Consider the following 25,528-nt stretch of genomic DNA (forward strand, 5'->3'; position numbering starts at 1 on the left):
GCGAACGTTTCCGAAGTTTAAGCGGGTAATTATCTCCGGGGTGCATTAGCCGGTAAACGTCCATATATGGGAATGGAATGTAATTATCTCAGCGTTCTTTTGCCGAAAATACTTTAACTTGTATTTGTAAAAAATGGCTACACTTTATGGTAGTGGCAAGGGTCTTGTCCGGCTTATTGCTGGCCTGCAAATCATGATAGGAATCCTCTTTTTCGTCTTTGGGATAGTGTGTACGACATTGCTTTGTCACTGGACTTCAACAGCCGGTCTAGGCATTTGGGTTGGGATCATTGTAAGTATTAACAACATCCAAATATTTTGATGTATGTTTTCTTTATACACGGTGATTATGATTTCTTTGAGGCGAGGACTCTCGCCCGTTTAATAGCTCTGTGGTTTAGTCTTACGTTTCAAGCTGTTTTGGTTTAGTTAACAGTTTAATTTTGTGGTCGATCATTATTAGAACTGCGTTTGCGAGTCACACTCGTATTTTGTTTTGGAAATATATTAAACCTGAATGATTTCAATGCGCAATATAAAATTTAACCGCCGGATTCCGTTTTACAACGAGTTGAAATTATTGACAAGGACCTTATAGATTGTTAATTAAACCTTTTTTTATTTCTTTAAATTTCGAACAACGCACTTCTCAGAGTTGAATAATAAAATGTGTTATATTTGTGAGGCACTACCTTTGTTTAATATTACAGTATATTAGTTTTTCGTCGGTATTTCTATTTAACAATTAGACAACGAGGCGGAGTTGTCTATGAGCGAATAGTCAACGAGGCGAAGCCGAGTTGACTATTTGCTCATAGACAACGAGGCCGAGTTGTCTAATTGTTTTAGTATAAACTATAACATTAATTTACAACTAGGAAACACAATACAAAAATATTGAAACTGAAATTTATTTCGTATATTAAAGGGAAGAAAATATTTTAATTGTTGTTCGCGTAAAATGTTTTAAAATTCAGTTTAAATATAAAAATTCAATTGAGTATACGTTATTTTTATGTATTTTCTTACCCTTAAAAATTCTTACCCGTATTTTGTTGCTTTTTTTGTTTTTTCTGGTACGGAATTGTCCAACAAGTCGTCCAAAAAATCTTCAGATACTTCGGCGAAACGCGAATTTTCCGCCATTGTTTTGAATTTTGCTACTAGTAGGCTATCACTAATAGCCTACTAGTAGCGTAGCCAATCAGAACGCAGGAAAAGTGATAGCCTATTAGTCAGTTTATACTAATTCTCAATAGCAACGATGAAAGGTCTTTATTTGAATTATTCTTCAGGTCGTAGCCACAGCAGGCATTGGCTTGTATAGTTGCTCAGTTTCTGGACAACAAATGGTAAGTTTTTTCAACTTTCAACTTTCAAAGTTCACCCTTATAACTTATCATTATCCTGGGGCCGGTTGTTCAAAAGTCGGTTAGCTTAATTGTTAGGTTAAAGCAAATCTTTACATTGATTTTTATGTCGCTTGTTTACAAAGTTGAATATCTTTTTTTCATAAATATTGTATGGACTGATAGAAGTCATATTTTCTCAAGTTTCAAAACAAACAGTGCTTCGGAAACACATAAACTAAAACACTGGATTAAAATTTAACTCAGGGTTAGCGCTTACCTAGCTTTGAACAACTGGCACCTGATTACCCAGGTCATTTTAGATGTTTGTAGTATGCATGTTACCATAAGCCTCTTCATTTTGATTAACCCAGGTTAGTTTTTCAAGGCCAGTTGTTCTAAATGTGTTAATTAAACTTAAACAATAGCATTCAATTTTTTTCTTCGCAGATAACATGGTATTCATGGGCATCAATATTCTGTGCTCTCCTGTCCATTATGATCTGCATCTCCTATGGTACATCAATGTCCGACTTTTATGATGAATTGAATAGTAATGCCAATCCTGTTGATGATTTCTACTCAAGAAGATATGTTGCTGTGTACATGAGAACCTACTATTACGAACACTGTGTATCTGACAAACGAAAAGCTGAAATTGAGAAGGAACGAACGGGATACAGTGATATCGTGGTCATTGAACTTGATGAAGAGAACAACCTTTTAATAGAGATGACGCTTCACGGCCGGAAAGGATTGGGGTTGTCTGCGGTGATTATGTTCCTTGGGGCAATTGAGTTTGTGTTTGCTTGTTTTTCAGTCATGTATTCATGCACTGCAGCCGGTTGGTTTATCAAAAAGCCAGAAGACACACCAGCTAGGTCGAGTCATACCATCCATCATTCTCAAGCAAGTCAGGTGCTATTGCGTTAATTCAGGACAATACTAAAGTGGTATATATACACACACTAATTTGAGTAATTTCTTTATGTGTTTACTCTGTCCCATAGTATTTTATTACAAAAGTTCTTTTGCATTTAAACAGGTACAATAAATGATAATTCTGAAATCATTTCATCAATATTTCGTTTCATGTCAGCTTGATGGTACCTACAGTATAATTAATATGCAGTGCATAATATAAATCTCTAGCATACATGTAGACAGGTACCAAAGCAGAAGTGCTGGAATTACCATATAACAATATTATACATTAAATTTTGATCAATGTATTTTCCAATAATGCTTATTATTCTCAGAAAGGTACATTACATATATTTGATTCAAAGGTAATGTCTGAGTAAGCAAAAATGTCTTTTTTGGAAAGTTCAAGCCCCTATAGCCCTAAATTGTTTCCAGCACCCCTGGTAAGAAAATAATGTCAGTAGGCAAAATGAGATATCAAAGTTTGAGGTTTGCATGCATTACCACATCTAAGGTGTTCTATATTATTATGCTCAAGGGAAAATATATTTGTATATTGGTGCTATACTTAAAAATATTGATTTGTAAACTCTTTCAACTTAATATATATGCAAGCATAAAGCATTGTCATTTGGTATTATGTAATATAGCTTCATTAAGATTAATCATAATGAGCATGAATGTAATTTTGTTGGCTGTACATTTTTTTAAAAATAAAGACAAGAATAATCAGTAGAAGGATGTAGCTGGACTTTTTATCTTTTTATTTGTTTTATTCGGGTCAAACGTATTTTGTTAAATAAGTATTTCTGTGACAGTAAGGAGGCCAGGGGGATAAAATCATTAAAATGATCGAAATTTCTTTATAGTTTAACGAATTTTAAGTTTAAATAACATCAATCTAAGTCGTATTTTGGCTGAAAAGTGATGAGAAACTGCAATTATTTTTGAAAAACATCGCTCGGGTGACGAATTTCCTTTGTATAAGGAAAAATTAGGAAACCTATTCATTGAGAAAATTGGGTTGGGCGATTTTCGCTTTTCATCGTTAGTTAAACACTTAATATGGTAGTGGCTAGTTAGTTAGCCGTTTTTTTCTTCAATTTCAAGGCAAAGAAGCGGGTTCAAGTCAGTTGTTTCTCGAACGGGGTCGAAAAAGTTTCAGTCGCTTTAAGCTTTCTGTCCTTGCTTTTTTTCGGTTTATTATTTTTTTTAACTCAACATGGGAAAACCTAAGACAAATTTCAACACAATTTTGGATTATTTTCAGCAAAATTTCTAGACGAAATGCAATGTTTTTCGGGCGTACGGTCAAGCGATAATTTTTTCCCCGGGGAATTCACCTTTTCACCCGGTTTTATTTTGTAAAGTGTATAGCACTGAATAAAAACCAAACTCAAAATCAGCCGTGTGAATTTTTTAGTGTTTTTTTTGGACAAATTCGATAAAATTTTCACAAAGGAACTGGGGAAATCACTGAACACTTCCAGCGCGTGCGCGCAAAAATGCCAAAAGGCTTTAGCCTTAGTTTTTAGGCAAAAACAACTTATTTTCCTTGATTTTCTAACTACTTTTAAAAAGATTTAAGCAAACCTTTTGTTGTTTTCGGGGTTTTTTTGGAATGAATGGAAATGGTAGAATTTGTTACAGTAGAATATAATTTTGTACGATTAGAATTGCAATCAATTGGCTAATTACTATTAATTGACGTATTTTATTAATAGAGCACTTCTTTCTTAACACTGTAAATTCCATTTCGATTAAAAGACTGAGTCTAAATGCACAAATATTTTCGTAAATTGTTTCAAATTTGATTACTTTGATTACAATTTGGCAATTTTAATAAACTGACTACGGGATCTTAATTTCGTGATAAATTTAAACTCTAAAATTTACCTGCATCGAATGAAGTGCAAGAAATCATAATTGATTTATCCTCACATATCCCCGGCATTACCATCATTATACACATTAACCACGCTTGGTCTTGTCGGCTACCTCTGTAGCTCAGTTGGCAAGAGCACTGCACCGGCATCGCCAAAGCGTAGGTTCGATTCCTGACGGAAAACCGAAATGTTGATAAATTTTCCATCAACAGTTACTGGGTTCAATTTGAAGTGTGTATAATTCTACTCGAAATCAAGACCTTTTTAGAATATAAGCTAATAGCCATCCTTTTTGGTTAAGATGTTGAATGTTTTGGATAAATAGATACATGCCCCTTTTCTCCGGTTTTTTTATCGGCGTGTTCGGATACAGCTACTGAATCTAATGATGTCACTTGGAAAACATTTTTTATTCAGTTGTTTCAGAGCAGTATTTTTATATTTATAAAACTGTCTGCAGACATTGGATTTTGGATTTTGTTATCAATCTTCTGACTTGGGTGTGCTGTGTCGTTCGTCTCTGAGTGATTTTGGAGAACTGGGAACTAACTGCTCGGCTTCAAAATAAACGAAAGAAACGAAAGTGTTTTCCGCAAAACTTTTCAAATTTTTGGAGTTTAATTGTGCGAAATGTTGCGTACACTTGCTTCTGCGTGTGGAAAGTCATCTCGGCAGTTGTTGGTAAGTGCTGTTTCATGCGTAAAGTACAGATAAAGCATGAATATTTATTGTGCAACCATCTATATGAGTCATAGGTATCTGCATGGAAATGTCAGGCTCATTTTACACATTTACAGCAGTGTTCATTTAATAATTAATCTTCGTTGACATTTCCAAAAATTGTCATAGTTTAATTGCTTCTGTGTGTAGTTTTCATAGAGAAATATACAATTCCACGTACAATTTATTACCGGTTCAAATACCTAGTTGTAACAAAATAATGTATGTAACAGCTTTGTATTAAACAAAATAGCGTTCATATGTTTCGTGACCTTCTTGTGTGTTGATGAAATTACCAAAATCTGTACACTGGTACAAGACATAATTTAAGCAGGTGCTATGGATTCTTATGGAAGTGATACCATCAGATTTCCCATTCAACTAAGTCTGGTTTTAGTCGCTATTTTAAAACAAGTGAAACAACTAGTTTGCTGTGAATTGTACCAAGAATTTGTTTCATATCTCTGGCTGGCATATAAAACAATACCAATGTCACATTGTTTTGACATTTCATATCAGATACCCCAGTCTTTATATCTAGTGGACAAGAGCTGTGTTATGGATTTCAACAATTATATACCTCATGTATAATCATTGTGTACAGGGTGTCTTCAAAAATTTGATATCATTTCAAGCTAAATATGCAAGAAATGATACTGTCTACACAAGTAAAATTCCACAAGCACGGGAATTGTGCTGGGCTGTATAAATAATAAGGATTGTTATGTAAGTGCTGTGTACTTTAAATGTGATTGGTTCATTCGTAGTCACATGACTTTAAATAAATGCAATGTTTCCTACCATGGAAACAAGTGAAAAATTGTTGCCCGCATATTGTCATGACAAATTTTTTGGAAATGAAATTGTTGTGTAACATGTATGTTTTTCTTCCTATATAACAAAACACTTAATGTTCGCTACACCTCGGGAAATAGACAAATAGTGGGTGTTGTTTTCCCTCGAGTCTCAATGTTTCAACATTCAGACCCTTGGGAAAACAAAACTCACTATTTCCCTCGGGAGCATACATTAAGTGTATAATATAAATAAGAAATTCAAAGTTGCATATAGTAAAATTGTTAGTTTAGTTCCTGTCTTGAACTGATATAAAAATTTTATTAAATAACAGCCTGCATGATGACTAATCAGGTTTTTATGTATTAACTACTGAGCTATTAATAAACTGGAACTCTTTTGAAAATATTATAGTATTACCTTGTCTTGATAATATTTTCATTGCAGTGCTTTTAATGATTTCTTTTTAGAAGAATTCTCTGGTTCTTCGAGGATTAGCAACACAGGCTGAGTTTGATATTGAGGTGAGTTCACATCTTCATTGATTAGGGCCTCCCAATTACAATTTTCTGACTACGCCACTGATATACATGACTATACACCTCCCCAATTAAGCTTCTATCTACTACCCTGATTAGATTAGTTCATGTAATTACACTTCTCTGTGTGTCTGTGTGTATACTGTTCAATTATTCAATGGCTGAGCAAGTATTAAATTTCATGCTCAATAGAACATGAAACACACAATGAATTAGTTATAATGATTTTTGGCACTTCACTCGATGCAGGTAAATTCTAGAGGTTTAAAGGATCTTAATTTCGAGTGGAATTATACACACTTCAAATTCAATCAACCAGAAACAGTTGATGGAAAAATGAGTCAACTATAGGCAATGCCAATGGCAAGAGCATTGCACCGGCATCGCAAAAGCGTAGGTTCGATTCCTGTCAGAGGACCTATAGTTCACTCATTTTTACATCAGCTGTTCCTGGCTTGAATTTGAAGTGTGTATAATTCCACACAATGAATTATTATGTTTTATTCATCTTCAGGAATGTAAACTCCACAGACTGGATAGTGGACCTCCAGTCAAGGCAACCCTGACACGGGAGGATGGCCTGGTCTACTACAAGCAGATGACAATGATCAGGAGAATGGAAAACGCTGCTGACAGGTTGTACAAAGCAAGGGTCATCCGTGGCTTTTGTCACCTGTATTCTGGACAGGTAATGCATTTAATATAGCTACCTTCACGCATGGATCATGTAAAAGCGAACGACGTGTTGGCGTTAATTAGGAATGCTTCGTGAAAGCCAACCGAATAGAAATTTCTCAAAATAACGTCAAACGCGAAAAGTTTGACGTTAGGTACACATCTAACGTTTGATTGGCTCGTTTGTGTAGCGGAGCCAATCAAACTTCTTGTAACGTCAGGTTTTCCACGTTTGACGTCATTATGAGAAAGGCCTATTAAAGGGGCTCTTATTGTCATGCATTGTCATGCAAACACATGACAGGATTTTTTTTCAATTGTACTCTTGAAAGCCGACGCACAGCGGTCGTGAATGATCCGCCAACGCGACGCGATTTTTTCAGTTTAAGTTTTAAGTTTTCAAAAGCAACCAAGTTCGATCATGTTATAATAATCTTGATCATGTTATTAAAAATTTTGATAATTTTTTAATATTTTGACATTTCTGTGGTGTATAATGTATGTCTCTCAAAATTTCCTTCCTTATTCGCTTTAAAGAACTGGTAATTCGCAGCGCGTTGGCGAATTACGTCTAGTGTGTGTGGGCTTTTAGTGAGGCTTCGCATTATTATATTACTGAACTTCACATCTAATTCATCTGGTCGGACGTCTCTCCAAAATACTCCAACCAACTTTCTTGAAGATTTTTTTAAACAATTCTGCATTCGATAACTGCTCTGCAGATAAATTTGGGGGCATAGTTTATCACGCAAATGAATACAAGATATCAACGAAAACACGTAGCTACGTGACATACACTTCTGCTTAACATAGGAATGTCCTTCATAGAAACGTAACAAGGCCGTAGCTATTTATGAAATCGTACCAATGGAATCTTCGTATATCTTCCATCAGTAAAATCGTTGCACTAGAATAGAATTATTCCATGTACGACCTCGCGCTTCAGTGATTCTCGGCTGTGTCAGCGAATTTTCTCGTAATACAAAAGTCTGGTATCCTGGCTAGCAGCCTCTGAATTATGCCTGGGGAGGCCGCGGCAATATCCGTGCCTTTAAATATCCTATCACACGGTTCAATTGGATGCGTTAAGTAATTTATAAAGATTTTTGGTTGCGAAATTGTGTTTGTAAAAACGGTCCTTAAAAATGAAACAACGAAGTTACTACTCCAGATATATACTATATATATAAGGCTCAGTAAAGTACTGCCGAGTAAGTTCGGCATACAGAAGCTATACCCGGACCCGGATAATTTCATCCCGATCGCCGAGCAGGCATTACGTAAACTACCTGTATGGATGCGCAATGCGATTGGCTGCCGACGATATTTCGTTGCAAATCGGACGCATTTGATTGGTCAGCTCAGTGATCAAGACGGGTTTGTCCTTCGGCGAGGTCGCTCAGACACGAGTAGTTTATCCAAGTCTCCAAAGCAGTCTTTTGTGCTCTCAAAGGAGTGTTGCTCTGTTCCGTTGAAGCTATTAAACCTATAATGGCCGCAAAAATCGCCTTCATTCTGCTCGTCGTCCTTTTGGCAAATCAACCTACTTGCCAATCAGTTGCTCCATCCGCTACTATGTCTGTGAACAGCACCATTATGTCAACTGCTGCTAAAGGAACCTCGCCGAAAGGGAATAACACTGGTGTTCGTTTGGCGCAAGGAGGGGTAGTGGCTATGGTATTGCTTCCTATCGCCTTACATCCCTGAAGAACATCAACAGCTCGAACTTTTAATGTCCATTTTTACGTAGAACTATTGATAAAAATACGTGCGTTTACTGTGCTTCATGGTTGGCTTAGAAGCGGCAGTGGCAACGACTTGGAAGACCATCTGCCTCAGTGGCCTGTTTTTGTTAAAGGGACAAATACCTCGTACAATCCTACTTTCTTATCCGCTGGACCTCTTGGAAACCTGTTTTGTAAACATTTTGTGTGCATATCGTGTGCCGTGCGTTAATGCACAAAATTTAGACTTATACCATACGTTCATAGTTCAATTTTATTTAAGGGCTTTGCATATTATATTCATACTCAGATGCCAAGAAGACGCGAAAGGACAGATGTTTAACAACGCTTATTTTAAACAGCTTCTCATGCCTTTGTGTAGAGCATCTAAGTATAGGGATAAATAATGTAAACTTTTCTTTAACGCTGTTCCAAATATCTCAATAAGCTGCCGTTAATATTCCAAGCATATCAAAACTCGTTGTAAGTTATGTAATGTAGTTTTTAGCCGTTTAATTTTATTCACACCGTTGTGTCAATGTGTATATATTGTGCTTTTGCATGTACATATTTTCAACCCCCGTATATATACAATAGCCACGCGCTAGCTGTTTAGCTTGTCAACAAAATACGCTTAAAAACTACTATATTTCTCTCGATGACGATGGCTCAGAATTTATTATGTTAAAAGCCGACGTTTTGAATCGCGCGAACTAGTGGCGCGTCTTTGCTTCGCGGTCAGTTCTTTGGCAATCAAGTGGTAAATGTTGACAAAAAAAACGGTGCTGGACTGAAACTGTACACTTCGTCAGCATCTTCAGACGAACGACATGCAATTGATGCTCTTTTGCGAGCTTCCATCAAAAGTTCTACGCTATTTCTATATATTTGTTATGGCTTTTCCACGCAGAATTTTCTCAATCGTGGGCATTAATATTTATTTCAAGATAACGACTTCTGCCTCAAGATCATTAATGCACAGGATTCTGCGTGGCATCCTAAGCTGTGTAGTTAGCCCCGAAATTCCTTCCATTCGTTTTCTTGGGATTTTTCACGACGAGCTTGGCCGACTGGCTATTCCGAGTGTTTTTTTCTCGAAACATTTCTGGTCAATATTAGCTAAGCAAGCTGGCTAGCTTGGCTTGCCAAGCGTTATGCAATGTAATTGTTTACCTAAGTTGAAGCCTTTGCTCGAACTGACATGACAGCTGGTGGTGTGAAGATAATATAGCTCACGTATCAGGAATATTTATGTTTAACATTTTTTTGAATGACTAATATCGTAGTGCATGCAGTGAATTATCAGGGTTGCGGAAACAACGCTGAATTCACTAAAGCGAAATTTTCAAACTACCAATTAAGCGACCAGCGATTTTTTCTTTCACTCTAGCTTTTATTTGCATTGCTCATTCGTGTATCAATAAAAAAAGGGAAAATTTACATCATTTCCTTGGCAACAAAGTATATTTAGTAAAAACTTATTCTTATATTCTTTCAGCAACTTTTCAAAATTAAATAGCGAATACAATATCTTAATTTTCAATAATGGCCACACGAATATATAAGCGTAAATTCAAATAAACTCTTCAGCAGCTGAAATACGAACGTTTCATTTCATTATGTGCAAAGTTTTTTTATAAATATTTTATATATAGAATGTTTCTATGTTGGGTTCATTCTGGTTGTACCTTCACCCCTTCTCCCCCCCCCCCCCGTTTCCCTCACCGAGCGATCAGCAATTAAGACGGTACGCGGACAGGCACGTATATTATATATAACACTCTTATCTTACATGCAGAGTTTTAATTTTCCTAATCCACAAGTGATAAATCAATTTGTCACGTCACTTATCAGGGCAGAAGATTGTAATGACTTTCAAAATAGCGGGTGTCCTACGCTCTGTTACTTGCTACTTGCGCAAAAAAAAACAATGTTTCGCTGAGGCAAAAGAAAGGTGTACTCGTCTTTCGATATGCAATAGCTTTAGCAGTGACTACGAGTACGACTATAGGTACAAGATTCGTCATTTTCGCGCCAAACTTGGTGCTTTTGCTTACGCCATCTGACGAAACGTGTAGTCGTACTCGTTGTCACTGCTGAAGCTTCCTAATATTTCATTTTTGACGGCCCCATGTTGATGTTCTCATAGTTAAACTTTACCGACTTTGAAAATGCAGCGAGGTAGCGTAAACAGTTGTCGGATTTGCATGTATTCGAAGTGCAATAAATTTTTATTCTGTTCGGCAGAGAGCACAGCCACAGCATGTGTCAAACCGCAAACGCTTATGGCATTAGATAAGTTCCAATATAACCAGGAAGCAGCGTGGCAGCGTCTTCAAACAACTTAGCATCCAATGTGGTATAACAACTATATAACTCTCCTGACGAAGGCCCTGAGGTCAAAAACGTCGAGAAGTGTTTTGTCTATTTTAGGCAGGTGTTATACCACATTTGATGCTTATGGCATCAAACTATCGTGAATGTTGTCAAGTGTCCACATTGTTCTTCATCAACAAAAGCTGCATGAATGATGAATCAGCTACGTACGAACACAATTAGCACATAAACGTGTTTGAGATACAATGACAATGAAGCATCTAGCATCTTATGAGCTTTTGCTACCTGCTGCCGCGTATTCATAACACTTCAAGACGTCGAACTTTTGATGGCCGAGTTGAATGCAAAAGACTTAAGTCTTAACATTAGCTTCGGCCTGATATTCAAAGCTCTCCTTTTAAATTTGTTTTCATAAGCGGTTGTACAAATCAGTCTTTCTCATGCATGATGATTAGTATCCACCATTTTTTTAAAGGGAATATCCGCGCTGTCTATCTTCTTCACCCCCTGCCTCCATATTGTGTGTGCCATCTTAAAGGCAAAGCACACTTAACATATTAAACCACGGTTAGGCTATGCTTAAACAAGGATGCGCTATCTTAAAGCTATCTTAAACCACAGTTAACTTTTCTTAAACAAGGATGTGCCATCTTAAACCACAGTTAACTTTTCTTAAACAAGGATGTGCCATCTTAAACCACAGTTAACTTCGCTTAAACAAGGATGCGCTATCTTAAGGCTATCTTAAAGCTATCTTAAACCACAGCAAACTTTGCTTATACAAGGAAGCGAATTTCAAGCGACCATTATAGCAGTAAACTAGACTGAATAGTCCACAATTCTTCTCCTTCATGCGCGATCCACGACAATGAAGTCTTTGCAAATCATAGATTTTTGCGCTGTGCAAACACAGGATGAACTGTCCAGACAAACTGAGTTTCAGAGTTTCATTTGGGTGACGTGGCATTTGCTTAAAGATGATATGAATTGTCACCGACTGTTTTATAATTCCGCTTTGTTTGTTTTTGCGGTTGATCGGATTACATTTGTTTGTCCACGTCTTAAAGGAAAACATTTATTTTATACTTTTCGCACTGGAATATAATACTATTGTAAACTATTAAATACCAGGAAGGTAGAGACCTATACTTTAACATATACACCTGGGGCCGGTTGTTCAAAAGCAGGTTAAATTTAACCCTGGGTTAGTGCTAAACCTGGGTTAAAATCCTTAACCCTAGGTTAGCTAAACCTGGGTTAAAACTGTGTTGTTCAAAGCAGGGTTAGCGGTAGGGTTAGTTAACCCAGGGTTAAAATATTTAACCTAAGATTAAATGTATTTTGAAGACTAAATTGGATATAAGAACGTTTTCGATTGGTCAATAAAAAAGCGTCAAAACTATTGCATGTCAGTCGAAAGATTATATGCCGCGAGGGCAGGATCGCAGGGACGTTGTTTTGAACAGCGATTTCCGTGCATGGAATTTTGGAAAGTATCGAAATGAAAGGCCATTTTGTATGATAAACAATGTCGATGTGAAATAAAATTAAGCAAAATTTAAAACAATCTATGATCTATTTTAAAATTTCAGGCATTCTTTGATTATTCAAAATTCAGGAACAAACGTAGCCTTACCACTTGCTGCTAATCAAAAGAATCGGATTTTGGCATCCGAAACAAATATTTTGATTACGATGTTTCAATTTCTACGGTTGTATTTATTTATCGTGTGTTGCATTGAAGCGAAGATAAATAAATCAATGTATCAGCTGAAACCGAACGAAGTCAAACTCAAATAATTCTTTGCTGTCGAAATTATTCGTAAAACCTTTCAAAAGTGTTTAATTCATAACAAATTATACGTGTTTACGTGTTTCAGCTCCTTATTCATCCATTTTGAATCGACGTTAACCCAGGATTAAAAAGTTAACCCACCTAGCTAGCAGGGTTAATTTTTTTATCAATTTTAACCCAGGGTTAACGCTAACCGAGCTTTGTGCAACGCAAATTAACCAAGGTTTAAAATTTAACTCTGGGTTAGGCATTTTTAACCCTGGGTTAGCGTTAACCGGCTTTTGAACAACCGGCCCCTGTTATATTCCCTCTTCTTCTAAGTAAGGTGCTGTAAGGATCATCTCTTATTGATCCAGTGTTATTTACTACAGGAGGAAACCTAAACTAAACTAACTTTATTTATACTGGATAGCTCTATCAGTTCTAAACTGTTCTTTCTAGAGGTTCAGTGAGGATCATCTCTTATTGATCCAGTGTTGTTATGAATAACATTCATGTCGGGCAAAAAATGTGTATTATAATTTATTTAACGCTTTGTGTTACAGTTGCTGATAAATTAAATCTTTCCTAAACAACCAGTAAATATAATGTTGTAATTTATTCATATTTTCCCATCAAATGTTGTCAAGCAACTGGCTAAAATTTACATGCCGGAAAATCTCTGAATCCTAAAGATATATCGCTGGAATTATATCTTGAACCGCTGACCGTTTCATTTCAGACCCTAAACTACACGCGTTTATTTCGTTGCCAGTTGACGAAAAAGAAGACTGAACAATGTTTGTTCTGCAACCTACGAACTTGGTATCAAGTTGCAGGAATTTGTTGAGGTCTGCCAAGTTGCTTCATCTTGTGTGGGTCATGTCGCAGTGCTCGGAAGCTTTCGTCCAATTGGATAGTGCTTTTCTATGCTTTCTAAAGAACGAAGCTATGCTATTGGTTGAAACAGAAATGTATTATAAAGTTCAGCCAACGGAAAATCATTCTTGCGAGGAGCTGCGACCCTACCCTCTTGTGTTCGTGAGGTGCAGCACAACATTGTTCACTGTTCAGTTGCACGTGTTTTCATCAACCGGGAAAAACCTGCGCGTTCTTGCCGCATGTATGCGAAAATGCACAATGAAATTGCTATGAAAACTGAAAAGCCATAAAGTTGTACTTCTCTTCTTCATAGGAAGCATGTGCCGTTGGTATGGAACATGCCATAGACAAGGATGACAGCGTTATCACGGCGTACAGATGTCATGGTTGGACTTACATGAGAGGGAAATCCGCATTGGAGGTCCTCGCTGAATTAACTGGTATGCATAATATGTATAAAACGAAACCTGTTTTATTGCTTCTCCGGGCAAGCTTGAAAAGTAGCCGGTTACAAGCCGGGAACCGCGGTTACAAGATTAGTTCATACACCTGAGTCATATCATATGAGTCATATTCCACCTCGGTAACAAAAATTTATTATACCGGATATATATATATATATATATATATATATATATATATATATATATATATATATATATATATATATATACCTGGTAATGAAAATTTACTGGTATACGGTCGAGTATACCGGTATATGGTGTACTTTAACTTGGTAATAAAAAAATCAGTGAATGTCGAATATATACCGGAATATTGTGTACTCGACCTTGGTAATAATAAAATGAGATAGAGATGGCCGAATATACCGGTTTGGAGTGTTAGGACAGTCAGGTGTTAGGATTAATGTTGGGATTATAGGTTGTTAATAAACTCAGATTCTTAATATGAAATTTAACCGATGATCTTCCCTTTCAAGGTCGTGTGAGCGGTACAACCAAGGGTAAAGGAGGATCTATGCATATGTATGGACATGAGTTTTACGGTGGTAATGGCATTGTTGGTGCACAGGTACGACTTCGGGGTAAATAAGGATGAAAAGTGTCCATGCACATCCCTTGTAAACCCCTCTCTCTTACTATCCGTTATCCTATCAGGTTCCTCTTGGTGCTGGTGTGGCCTTCGCTCACAAGTATAGAAACAATGGAAAGATTTGTCTCACTCTATACGGAGATGGTGCAGCCAATCAAGGACAGGTAAAAATCTCTTTCCTAAAGGATTTCTGACAAAACAAAATATGGATTTAGTTGGGGAAGGGAGGAGAAAGTGAGTATGGAACATGCCTGTGAATGTGTCTTATGTATTTATTGTCACAGCTTTTCGAAACATTCAACATGGCGAAACTGTGGGACCTTCCGTGCGTATTCATTTGCGAGAATAACCAGTACGGCATGGGAACGGCCGCTAACCGCGCCTCAGCAGTCACTGACTTCTACACCCGTGGAGATTTCGTTCCTGGGATACAGGTTAGTTGAAAACTATAGAAATTTGACAGTGCCTTTATACTATTACTAACAAATTACTATATCTTTAACCAGTGAACTGTAATAAGACGCCAACTCCTATAGTTCAGCGCCATACTTTTTTACTCTGTTTCTTGTTCAAATTTGATAAAAATTAACAAATTATTGCATTTTACATAGTTCTAGACATTCCTAGATAATTACGCTCTACGTCTGTCTCAAACGTTGAAAAACTATACCTTAAAATTAGACTTCGAAGATGGCGGCCAAGTTTTTTTACAGTTCATTGTCTTTAACTTAACTAACTTCTGTCAGGTTGACGGTATGGACATACTTGCTGTAAGGGAGGCGACCAAGTTTGCCGCAGATTATACCAGATCTGGCAAGGTGAGTTCTTTGTTCATGGCTTGTAAGGAGACGTGGTGATGTTATTAACGTGTGGCTACCCGCTGTTATAGGGTCCACTTCTAATGGAGTGTGTCACATATCGTTACTACGGACACAGTATGAGTGATCCAGGCGTGAGGTGAGTTCACTTATATGCAAGTATTATTACTCAGCGCTAATAAAGCTATCCAGTATAAATAAAGTTAGTTTAGTTTAGGTTTTCTCCTGCATGTAGTAACACTGGATCAATAAGAGATGATCCTTAGTGGACCTCTAGGAAGAACAGTTTAGAACTGATAGAGCTATCCAGTGTAAATAAAGTTAGATTAGTTTAGGTTTCCTCCTATAGTAACACTGGATCAATAAGAGATGATGATCCTTACAGAACCTCTAGGAAGAACAGTATAAAGTTCATTTTGTTCGCTGAGAAGTAGCAGTTTCATATACGAATTTTCCAAAAAAACCTTTTAGCTACCGTTCAAGAGACGAGATTCAGACTGTAAGAAAAACCCAGGATCCAATCGCTGGATTAAAAGAGAAACTTCTCGAAGCAGATCTTGCTACCGCCGATGATATTAAGGTGAGCTAGCTAACGACTGATTTCCATTAATCACCAAAAGTGATTGATGGCTGTTGTCTATGATCACTGAAGAATGAAGTGTTTTGTTATTTTGAATGAATTTTTTCCTCAGCAATACATCGCTGACTGTCGGTGACATGCATATGAGTTCGGCCACAAATTCTCGATTACAAAGGATCGCAGACTTAGAGAAGTGGAAATAAAGGGAATGAGATTAGTCCCTAGTTTTCTAATTTAGCAACTTATAGGGTCTTGATTTTATCAAATTATGATTGCTGGGAAATGAGTAGGCAATGGAGAAAAATGTGGCTATTCCAATGTCCATTTTTTAGGCAATTGATCAAGAGGTGAAGACGGAGATCGAAGAGGCAGTTGAAAAGTCTAAGACAGACCCAGAGATCGCCCTTGACGAGTTGTACAAGGATATCTACAGTGGTGGTATGGAGGGGCATGATATCCGAGGATGTGACCCCATGACGTTGGGGAAACACAACTGAGAAGATGATATCATTATAAGGTGAACAACAATATCAGTTTTATAATCCGTATTTTGGCATGGATTTTTGCTGCCCAGATTGTGATACATCATAGAGCTTATATTATCCATAGGTTGTCAGAGCACTGATCTGAAAGTGCACTAATGAGACACCGGTAGTAATTCCATGTCCAGTCCAATAAATCCTGAATAGACGAATCAGGTTTTAGATTAGGTTTACGGTTGATTAGTGTCAATCCTAATCAAACTCTAATCCTAACCTAATCTATAGGATTAAATTCGTTTATTTAGGATTTACTGAACACGGAATTATTACCGAGACAGCACTAATACTTCTAGAATACAATTTAGTGAGAAAAAAATTGAGAGGTAATTATGTTCTTGTCATTACCAGCAGCAAGGAGGAATTTCGTTTTGAACAAATCCGCATATTTGTTTACATTTTTCAGGCAGAGCCAATCAGAATTCCTAAATTTTTTCTACTTCATGTAAAATGGCAAATGATGTAACTTTTTACCGGGAGTAATTAAGATTTACGCATTCTGATTGGCTTACTGAAATGTAAACAAATATGCTGATTGGTCTAAAACGAAATTCCACTTTGTTATTATAAGCAGCAACCATGCCTAATCTTGTGATGACAAAATTATTTGACTACGATTTTATTTCCTGTAAATTTTGTCAGAATTATATGGCTACGTCTATTTGATAGCCCACTGTGGTTTTATTATCGTTGTATTATGCGAGTTGAACAGCAATTTAGAGCCTGCCAAGAGTTCGAACAAATAATGTTTAAACGCATTTTGTTTGAGTATTTTCACTGAGATATGTCGTTCTAGCTTTCATAGTCCCCCAAATAAAAGCCTATAAAGGCCCGTTTACGCCGTTTACACTTGCAATTTTTGGTGCGAGGCTGTGAAAACCTGCCTTGAATTACTTTTGGCTTTGGTAAAATGGCAAATGGTTTAACCGGAAAAAAACCACGCTTGATTTTGTTGTTGTTCGAAAAATTTGTCCGATGAAATAAACAGCTTACAAAAATTCACGTTAAACATCTGCACTCACTGAAAAGCCCACTCAAAAAATATATGTACGAGTGGGCTTTTTGAACACAGATGTTAAGCGTGATTTTTTTAACTGTTTATTTCATGTTTTCACGGATAGAAATTCTGATTTCTCTGATAATTTTAATGCCCCTTCTGATAGATTTCTTTCAAGTCAGTTAATGGGAAGATTTAACGTGAAAAAAACAAAAATCAAGCTCTTTTATTCAAGTGAAAATAAGGTCTCCCACTCAATGAGTTACAATCGTTACTCATCTGTATTATATTACATAAAAACAAGGGGAGATATGAAATCTCGGTTGAACATTCTGGAAGGACCTTGTGTGGGGGGTTATCCCCATACATCCCCTGCAGTCATGCGGGTGCACGATCAAGATATGCCTAAACTAAACTACCGACAAGAACCGACAGACAGACTTTCACGGTAAACCGGAAGTCAGTATTTATGCAACGAACCAATCAACGATCAGCGGATTGCACAACATGTTTCTGATTGGTCCAAAGCCTGACGAACACACATATATTGGAATATTTGGGAGGCCTTCGTTCACTTGACGCAACCTTGGAGGCGGAGATATCGTGGGGAACTCTTAGAAGGGCAAAGCAATATAATCATGAATACGCAACTTTACGTCGTAGTTTTCCTGTTCCTCGCTGCTATTATCGTCGAGTCGTCAGCAACTCAAAACTCTACCAACGTATCTGTCGCGACACAAGCGACATTAACTCCAAAGCTAAAGTCAACGTACACGGTGGTTGTACAGGCGACGGCTTCAGATGCGGTGGTTTCACAAACACAAGCTCCGACGAACCAAGCCAAAACCAATGTTACTGCATCAATGAATCAGCCGTCAAGCTCCGTTGTTCCGACAACAAAAACGAATAGAACTACTCCGACAGGGACTGCTACAAGCTTCAAAGCAAGTCTACCATGGTTTATCGTCGCCGCGTTTACTTTCTTCTTGTAGCCGAAATCTGTGAGCAAAATCCCGGTGATGAAGATGCCTTGAGATGTCGTGCTGCTTTCGTTGACAAGGCAGAGGTGTGAAGACAAGATTAGGCGTGTGCACTTGAAAACATTGAGATTTTAAACATTAACTTAACTTAAAGAAACAGTTAGCAACTTTTATAGGAAATCTAGGAACTAATGCAGTAAATTGAATAAGAAAAATTAAATGGTATATTTCGAATGTATTGTTGGCTGTGTTGTCATAATGGTTTTGACGTTGGCTTTTTAAGGTCAGGGCCTGTTTATATTTTCAATATCAGGGTTCCTGTTGTTACTAACAGAAATTACGTCGTTAGTCGCACGTTTTAAAATAACTGGTATCAAATATCAGGGTGAAATATATGCCTGTTTCTTGCTATTCTGGGTTCATCGAAATGTCCAACGAACTGTTTAAAACCTGCGATATACGAGGCTCCATCCAATGATCATTGAACCCTGAAAATATAATTAACAGGAACCCTAAGTCTAAGACGTGCAATGCATTTGCACCAACACGTCCTGACAAAATAAATAATTTCATTGCGTAATAATTGTTGGAATGCAACTCCTAAAACAACATAAATTTATGGGGAGTCGCACAAAAACATTTCGAAAGATATTTGTTCAACAAGTTTGCTCTCTGCCGCGGAAAAAGGTATATACCGTTTCAACGCACACGCCACTTAAGTGCTTTTCTGATGTATTGCCGACAGCGGGAAGAAAAAATACTAAACACTTGCATAGCCATGAAAACTTTGCTTCAAATCTTGTTCTCAAAAATACGTTTTTCTTTCATACCATCATTTGGTCATAACTTTCGTTCTGGGTTGCCAAATATTGCTAAATGAATATAAAACAAACATTGCATGTATGTGGCCCTTTGATCTCTGTGTTTCTAACAAAGAAATCGATTGTTTTACATGGTTATAACCATATTAGCTAGCTTTTCATTGCAATTCAACAACAATTTTGCTTCATATGCATATCTAGTCCATCAGGCAATAATAAACTCATGCCCAATATTACCTGTCATTTGCTGATGAAAATTTAAATATCGGAGCTGCATGTTGTTTTCCATGTCAGTCGACGCGCGCTGATAGCAAAAAAACAATCATGCACAAATTCCAACTGATTATTTATTGTTTTGAATGAAAAATGCGACGTTTTGGAAACGGTCATGGGAACTTATCTCAAGGGGCTGTTTACGTAAGCCGGTCACCCGAGATTCAACGAAGCGTGAGAGGACTTTGAGGTATTGAAATAAGTCTCTATGACACCAAACAAGCACATGCTATTGTTGTGGTGATTATACGACTGCAGGATCATGTTATCTGCTCATTTCAATGCCTCAAAATCATCCACGCTTCGTTGAATCTTGGGTAACCGGGCTCATGTAAACAGCTCCTTAAACAGGGATGTTGCATGACTGGATGTTAAGTTTCCTTGACAAGTTTTCTGGACCAGACGACCAGTTCACTTGCTCGTGTGTATGGCGATCAAGTTTTCCTTCACAAATTTTCCTTGACAAGTTTACGATAATATATATGCATGTAGAGTATATTTATACGACAATATGATAAAATGAGTATACGGCCGAATCTCAAACCAAACAGAATGATAAAACTTCCCAAAATCGCTCAATTGGCTTGGAGATTTCCTTGGCAGTTTCCTACTTGAAAAGCTGGCATGACTAGCTTTTGAACAAGGCTCCTTGTCAAGGAAAACTTGTCAATTTTTTCGCGTACACACGAGCAAATAAAACTTGACAAGGAAAACTTGCCCGTCTGTACGGGGCTTTAAAGCCATCAGAATGCAAATAGGGTTGGATAAATTTAGACCTGTCAGACAGTGTTAAAAGTTGTCGTAATCCGGCACCACGATAATCATTTGTTAACTTTCCCTACCCTATATACTGTAGTTCCGTCTTTCACTCACTGTGTTGGCTTTTTGAGAAACTGCCCTATCTAAATTCGAGTTTAAGACAAGTTTCTCGCTCAGACAGGTCTATTTACATGTGGTCTTAGGTATACTCGTCTGCTTGTACGGGAAAGTTTATAAGTATCATTTATATATTTTTTTAAACTTGCGTACGTATATATACGTATACGTACAAAAAACACGACAGTGGAAAGCAGCTCTACAATACAGCCCCGCTTCCAGACGGGCAAGCTCTTCTTGTCAAGTTTTATTTGCTCGTGTGTAGGCAAACTGAAGATTGACAAGTTTTTTTTGACAAGGAGCCTTGTTCAAAAGCTAGTCATGCCAGCTTTTCAACAAGGAAAAATGCCCGTGTGACGCCCGTCAAGGAAAACTTGACAAAGGGTAATGAGTTGTTATGATTGAAAACAGGCCCAAACGAGAATTTCTGAAACAAATCACTTTTAAAGAACAATGGTATTGTCCAATATGCAGAATCCCGAGCGATTTCAATTGTATTGCTAAACTTTGCTAAGCGCTATTATGCAGATATTATTCTCTTGTTTCTATTGGACGAACCGGTGGTCCGATGTGTATAAATACTGGCGAAGATTGAGCGTCGAGCATACAGAAGTTGAAACAGCATTGAGAAGTGACCCGCTGCAGAAGAACTCTGAAGAAAGAATCTCGAAATCAAGTCGTAAGAATGGCAAGCAAAGCTTCAGTCCTTGTTGTTATCTTGTTGGCTTTCCACCTCGGAATCGTATTGGGAACAACGACCGTGCCAAGTCCTGAGCCAACAGCAGCAACACACAGCGTCAAGCCGACCTTGAAGAGCGTTAATGGCACCATTGCACCAAGCAAAGCGAAAACAACAAGTTCTGCAAGCCATCTTGGTCTCCACGCTATCTTACCAGCCATCCTTCTTGCTGCTGTATTTGTACACTAAACTAAAAGACATTCATCTCGAAGACCAGTTCAAACTACGGTAGAAATATTGACTTTTAGACTATACACATTAGACCGGTAGAATTTTCCTAAGCTCCATGCTTTGAACGTCGATACTGACGATAGAAATTTTGTCAACGGTTACCTTAGGATTACACAGTATACGATGGAATACTTATGTTTTATTTAAGTAAAAACCTAATCTTTTGTAACGGCGTTTGCCATTTCTCCGGCCTTAGCGTGGTAGACAACACGTGTACGAAGCAATAAGTCTGTAGTCTTGCCTACGACCATAGTTATGAATATACTAAGCAATTCGGACTGGTCAGTTTTATTTGTCATCTGCTTACTGTAAAGTTATTTTCGTTTAAAAGTTAATAAAATTCTAGATTACAATTTAACGATTCGTTGTTTCGAAGCACGTTTAATTTTGGAGTTCTGTAATCGTCTATAATCGCTTTTGATTTTCTAATTATGATGTCTGGACCCGATTCATGCACCAACGCGATGCGAATTTTTTGATATTCAATTCTGATGAGAAACTTTGAGAGCTGTGCATGGGTACCAGACAAGTCGAAATTTATTATCGTTCCGTGATTATCAAGAATATCAGAACATAGTCAAACTTAGTTGCTTTTGAAAACTGAAAAGTTCGTAAAAATATAGCGTCGCGTTGGCGAGCCCCGTCCAACGCGTGGGCCTTTGATGGGTTTTTAACGTTTGTTTATCCATAGTTCATCGCTGACACGTTAAAAACTGTTTAGTCGGAGCTTTGTGGAGGAGAAAAAGTGTTCAAAATAACATTCATTATTTGGTGTCGAAATGAACCAGATAAGATTCTCTTTTACCCAGAGCTTTTACTTACATCGCGCGGAAATATAATAGAGGCTGGAAACAGGTGTGTTGATAATTGGTGTTGATTGGGGTCGATTTATCTTCGTTCCCAGGTTTTCCGCGTATTGCGTGTACGCGGCCATACCTCGAGACATACCTTGCTTCAAAGGTGGAAATAGAATATAAATAAGTTTAAAATCGTATTGAAAATATGACGTTGTGAGCAGATTGATCTATTATGACGATCAGAAATACTTTCAAACCAGAAAGCCTGCTATATGTCGGTCCACGACGCCATTTTAAAATTCTCTAGTCTCTTGGCATCACCAGACAAAATATTATGGTCCATTCAAAGTACTTAGCCATCAAATGTGGTATAACAACTGCCTAAAATAGACAAAACACTTCTCGACATTTTGACCTGAGGGCCTTCGTCAGAAGAGTTAGTAAGACTACCATACTATCTCTCCTGACGAATTCCCTCTGGTCGAAACGTCGAGAAGTGTTTTGTCTATTTTAGGCAGTTGTTATACTTATACCACATTTGATGTTTGAGTCACAAAATACCTGTATTACAATTCTGTGGTGAAAGGTATAGTCTATATAGAGTGTAACACGGTGTGTTGTATAAATGTCACACTCTGTAAAAACAGATTGAAATACTTGATGTTGTTTTATTCAATCTCGTTTCGACGACTCGCTTGTAGCCGTCGTCAGTGCTAATCTTTCCAGTGATGATTGCTATATCTAGTCAAAACACAGAAATAATGCAAATTGGATTGATTGCAGTTGTGCATCTGCATTTTACAAAAATACCCAGTGGTTCCTGTATCTGTACTGTATAGTTAGGTTAGTGTAGCCTGTAGAACAACATTATATTTCCGCGAATATAATCGCCTAAACATACGCAGCTGAACAGTAATCATCACTGTAAATAACCCCAAAATTTTGATCTCTTGGCTTTATATACCTGCGCTAAAAATAGCGCCACCTACGCTGACTCCCTCGCATGACGAATCGTTGCCTAGCAACAACGAGGAAACCCACTTTAATGAAAACTATATAATTGGCACGAATGAAAGTGATTCTTGTAGGCTTCAAAGACAACGACTAAATTACTGGCATTTTCCATTTTCATTTTTGACAAAGGGTCTTTGAGTCGCTCATTCCGACGTGAGATTTACATAGACTTCAAAATGCCTGTTTGGCATGACCAAATATATAGCTGTTTTTATTTTTGTTGTATTTGTTGTGAGTATGTCAATTTCAGTGATGTGAAATAGTCCAGATGTGTATTCAAATTAGGCTTGGTTTCAAACTCGTACCTCGGGTTTTCGAAAACCTGTGGTACGATAGTACGAGGTTGGCTTGGTCGCAGTCAGACATGAACATCACTATTTAACATCAGCCAGCTTCACAACATTTGCAACCAAGTGGAAACTGGGTTACACCACAGTTGATAGAATATACATGGTTTGGAGACTAAATAAAAGTACAATACAACTCATTAACTATGTTGTTGTCCAGGTTTATACAAAAAATAGTTCCTTTCTCGCTACGTGTCTATTGTATTTTAGCAAAATTTACCAATGGCATTCGTCTTGCTAAGCTCAACCTTTACTTGAAAAATTTGTTAATTATAAGATTGCTATTGGTTTATCTGTGCAAAATACAACAGACATGTGATGAGAAAAGAACAATTTTTCGCATAAATCTACCTCGACATAGTTAATGAGTTGTATTGTAGTTTTACGTGGTCTCCAAACCATGTATATTCTATTAACTGTGGTTACATGTCATAGCCGAAGCGCATGGTGGAATTTGATTGCGTGTGAGTCTGATGGAGTTCGAGAAGATAGAAAAACGTCTCATTCTGTTCAACGAACTTTTGTTTCTTCATGTTATTGTGAACTGTTGTACTGCATTCTGGTGTCCCGAAAAAGTACCCTCGACTAAAATAGGGAATGGTGCAATTAGAGACATTTAACTAACCAAAACGGTTAGTTAAAGTTTTTTCCACAATTTGTCTGAGAAATTAATCTATGTTTGAACATAATGCGCCAATTTTTCCCGGCTTCAGAAATCTCGCATTTGTTTAAAATTTGAAATGATTTTACAGTTTACAGTTGGAAGTTTGTCGTAAACGCTAAACTTAAGGTCTTTATTTACCACAGAACAACGGGTGTTTGTTGTAAAGGGAAAGAAACCGTTTATTTGTCTCAAATTGTTTTGCTTTTTTTGCCCTGTTACCTTTTCAGCCGATCGGAAAGTTAAAACTTATTCAGTCATTCGCTCCATTAAAGTCCTACAGGTGTCACATCGCACGTTCGAAAGAAAAGTTCTGATTTCAAATCAACAAAGGGTACCTTTTAGGCCAATGAAGATTTTCCTGATCATTAAAGTCAGGAAAATCAGGAAACCTCACCCTGGATCAAATATGGAATATCAGCTTGACTGTCTGCAGGGGTGAATAACATGATACCCTTTTTAATAGTGTTAACTAACTTTGCTGTCAATTCGTGATAATTGAACCTCTTTTGCTTCCTCTGGCCTCTGTAACCGCCGTAAATAGACCCTGCTACTCGCTGTGAAAACAATACGTTCAATCGATATAGAGTATATTTGACTGCATTATATAATCCTTCTGAGAAGACTTTTCCAATTCCCACAGATGCAAGTCATGCATCAAAGTACTTCAAGTCCTATTGAGATAATTGAACACACCAATCCACCCCCTGGAGCGAGCATGAATACTTTGTTTTGTATCCCCGCCTCAACGGATGTCGCCCACGCAGTCATTGCGTGAAGGTTTACTATTAACCTTTCCCCGCAGCGGTTGGTGGCACTCGCACACAGCCGTTTCTCCAATAGGATATTTTCGCCTCAGACTTCAGTCAAAACAATGGGAATTTTTCTCCGGTATATGAATAAAGCCGTAGTTTCGATTAGCTTTCCTCCGGAAGTAACGTAATGTTAGTCTAGTTCAGGTTTCCTTCTACGGTAACACTGGATCAATAAGGGATGATCGTTACTGGACCCCTAGGAAGAACAGTTTAGAACTGATACAGCTATCCAGTATAAATAAAGTTAGTTTAGTTTAGGTTTCCTTCTGCAGTAACACTGGATCAATAAGAGATGATTCTTACTGGACCCCAAGGAAGAACAGTTTAGAACTGATACAGCTATCCAGTATAAATAAAGTTAGTTTAGTTTAGGTTTCCTCCT

General features: G+C 37.4%; 2 protein-coding genes across 2 annotated transcripts; both read left to right on the forward strand.

The window, feature by feature from the left end:
• Nucleotides 1-107: 107 nt before the first annotated feature.
• LOC114535659 lies at nucleotides 108-3,003 on the forward strand. Its single transcript, XM_028556953.1, has 3 exons — nucleotides 108-292; nucleotides 1,296-1,352; nucleotides 1,800-3,003. Exons 1-3 carry the CDS (start codon nucleotides 134-136, stop codon nucleotides 2,280-2,282), a joined length of 699 nt encoding a protein of 232 aa, XP_028412754.1. The 5' UTR covers nucleotides 108-133; the 3' UTR covers nucleotides 2,283-3,003.
• Nucleotides 3,004-4,709: 1,706 nt separating this feature from the next.
• Nucleotides 4,710-18,810, forward strand: LOC114534551 (pyruvate dehydrogenase E1 component subunit alpha, mitochondrial-like). Its single transcript, XM_028556016.1, has 11 exons — nucleotides 4,710-4,840; nucleotides 6,145-6,198; nucleotides 6,728-6,901; nucleotides 13,919-14,045; nucleotides 14,546-14,637; nucleotides 14,724-14,822; nucleotides 14,943-15,092; nucleotides 15,405-15,476; nucleotides 15,548-15,615; nucleotides 15,948-16,056; nucleotides 16,389-18,810. The coding sequence occupies exons 1-11, from the start codon at nucleotides 4,790-4,792 to the stop codon at nucleotides 16,551-16,553; spliced, it is 1,161 nt and encodes a 386-aa protein (XP_028411817.1). The 5' UTR covers nucleotides 4,710-4,789; the 3' UTR covers nucleotides 16,554-18,810.
• Nucleotides 18,811-25,528: the final 6,718 nt, after the last annotated feature.

The sequence above is a fragment of the Dendronephthya gigantea genome, unplaced genomic scaffold, assembly GCF_004324835.1.
Source record: "Dendronephthya gigantea isolate DGI-Jeju-01 unplaced genomic scaffold, DenGig_1.0 000002F, whole genome shotgun sequence".
NCBI lineage: Eukaryota > Metazoa > Cnidaria > Anthozoa > Malacalcyonacea > Nephtheidae > Dendronephthya > Dendronephthya gigantea.

Coding starts and splice junctions, on each gene's coding strand:
- LOC114535659 (XM_028556953.1), top strand. CDS start 134: ATGGCTACACTTTATGGTAGTGGCAAGGGTCTTGTCCGGCTTATTGCT. Junction 293..1,295: donor GCATTTGGGTTGGGATCATT/GTAAGTATTAAC, acceptor ATTATTCTTCAG/GTCGTAGCCACAGCAGGCAT. Junction 1,353..1,799: donor CAGTTTCTGGACAACAAATG/GTAAGTTTTTTC, acceptor TTTTCTTCGCAG/ATAACATGGTATTCATGGGC.
- LOC114534551 (XM_028556016.1), top strand. CDS start 4,790: ATGTTGCGTACACTTGCTTCTGCGTGTGGAAAGTCATCTCGGCAGTTG. Junction 14,638..14,723: donor ATGGCATTGTTGGTGCACAG/GTACGACTTCGG, acceptor TTATCCTATCAG/GTTCCTCTTGGTGCTGGTGT. Junction 16,057..16,388: donor CTACCGCCGATGATATTAAG/GTGAGCTAGCTA, acceptor TCCATTTTTTAG/GCAATTGATCAAGAGGTGAA.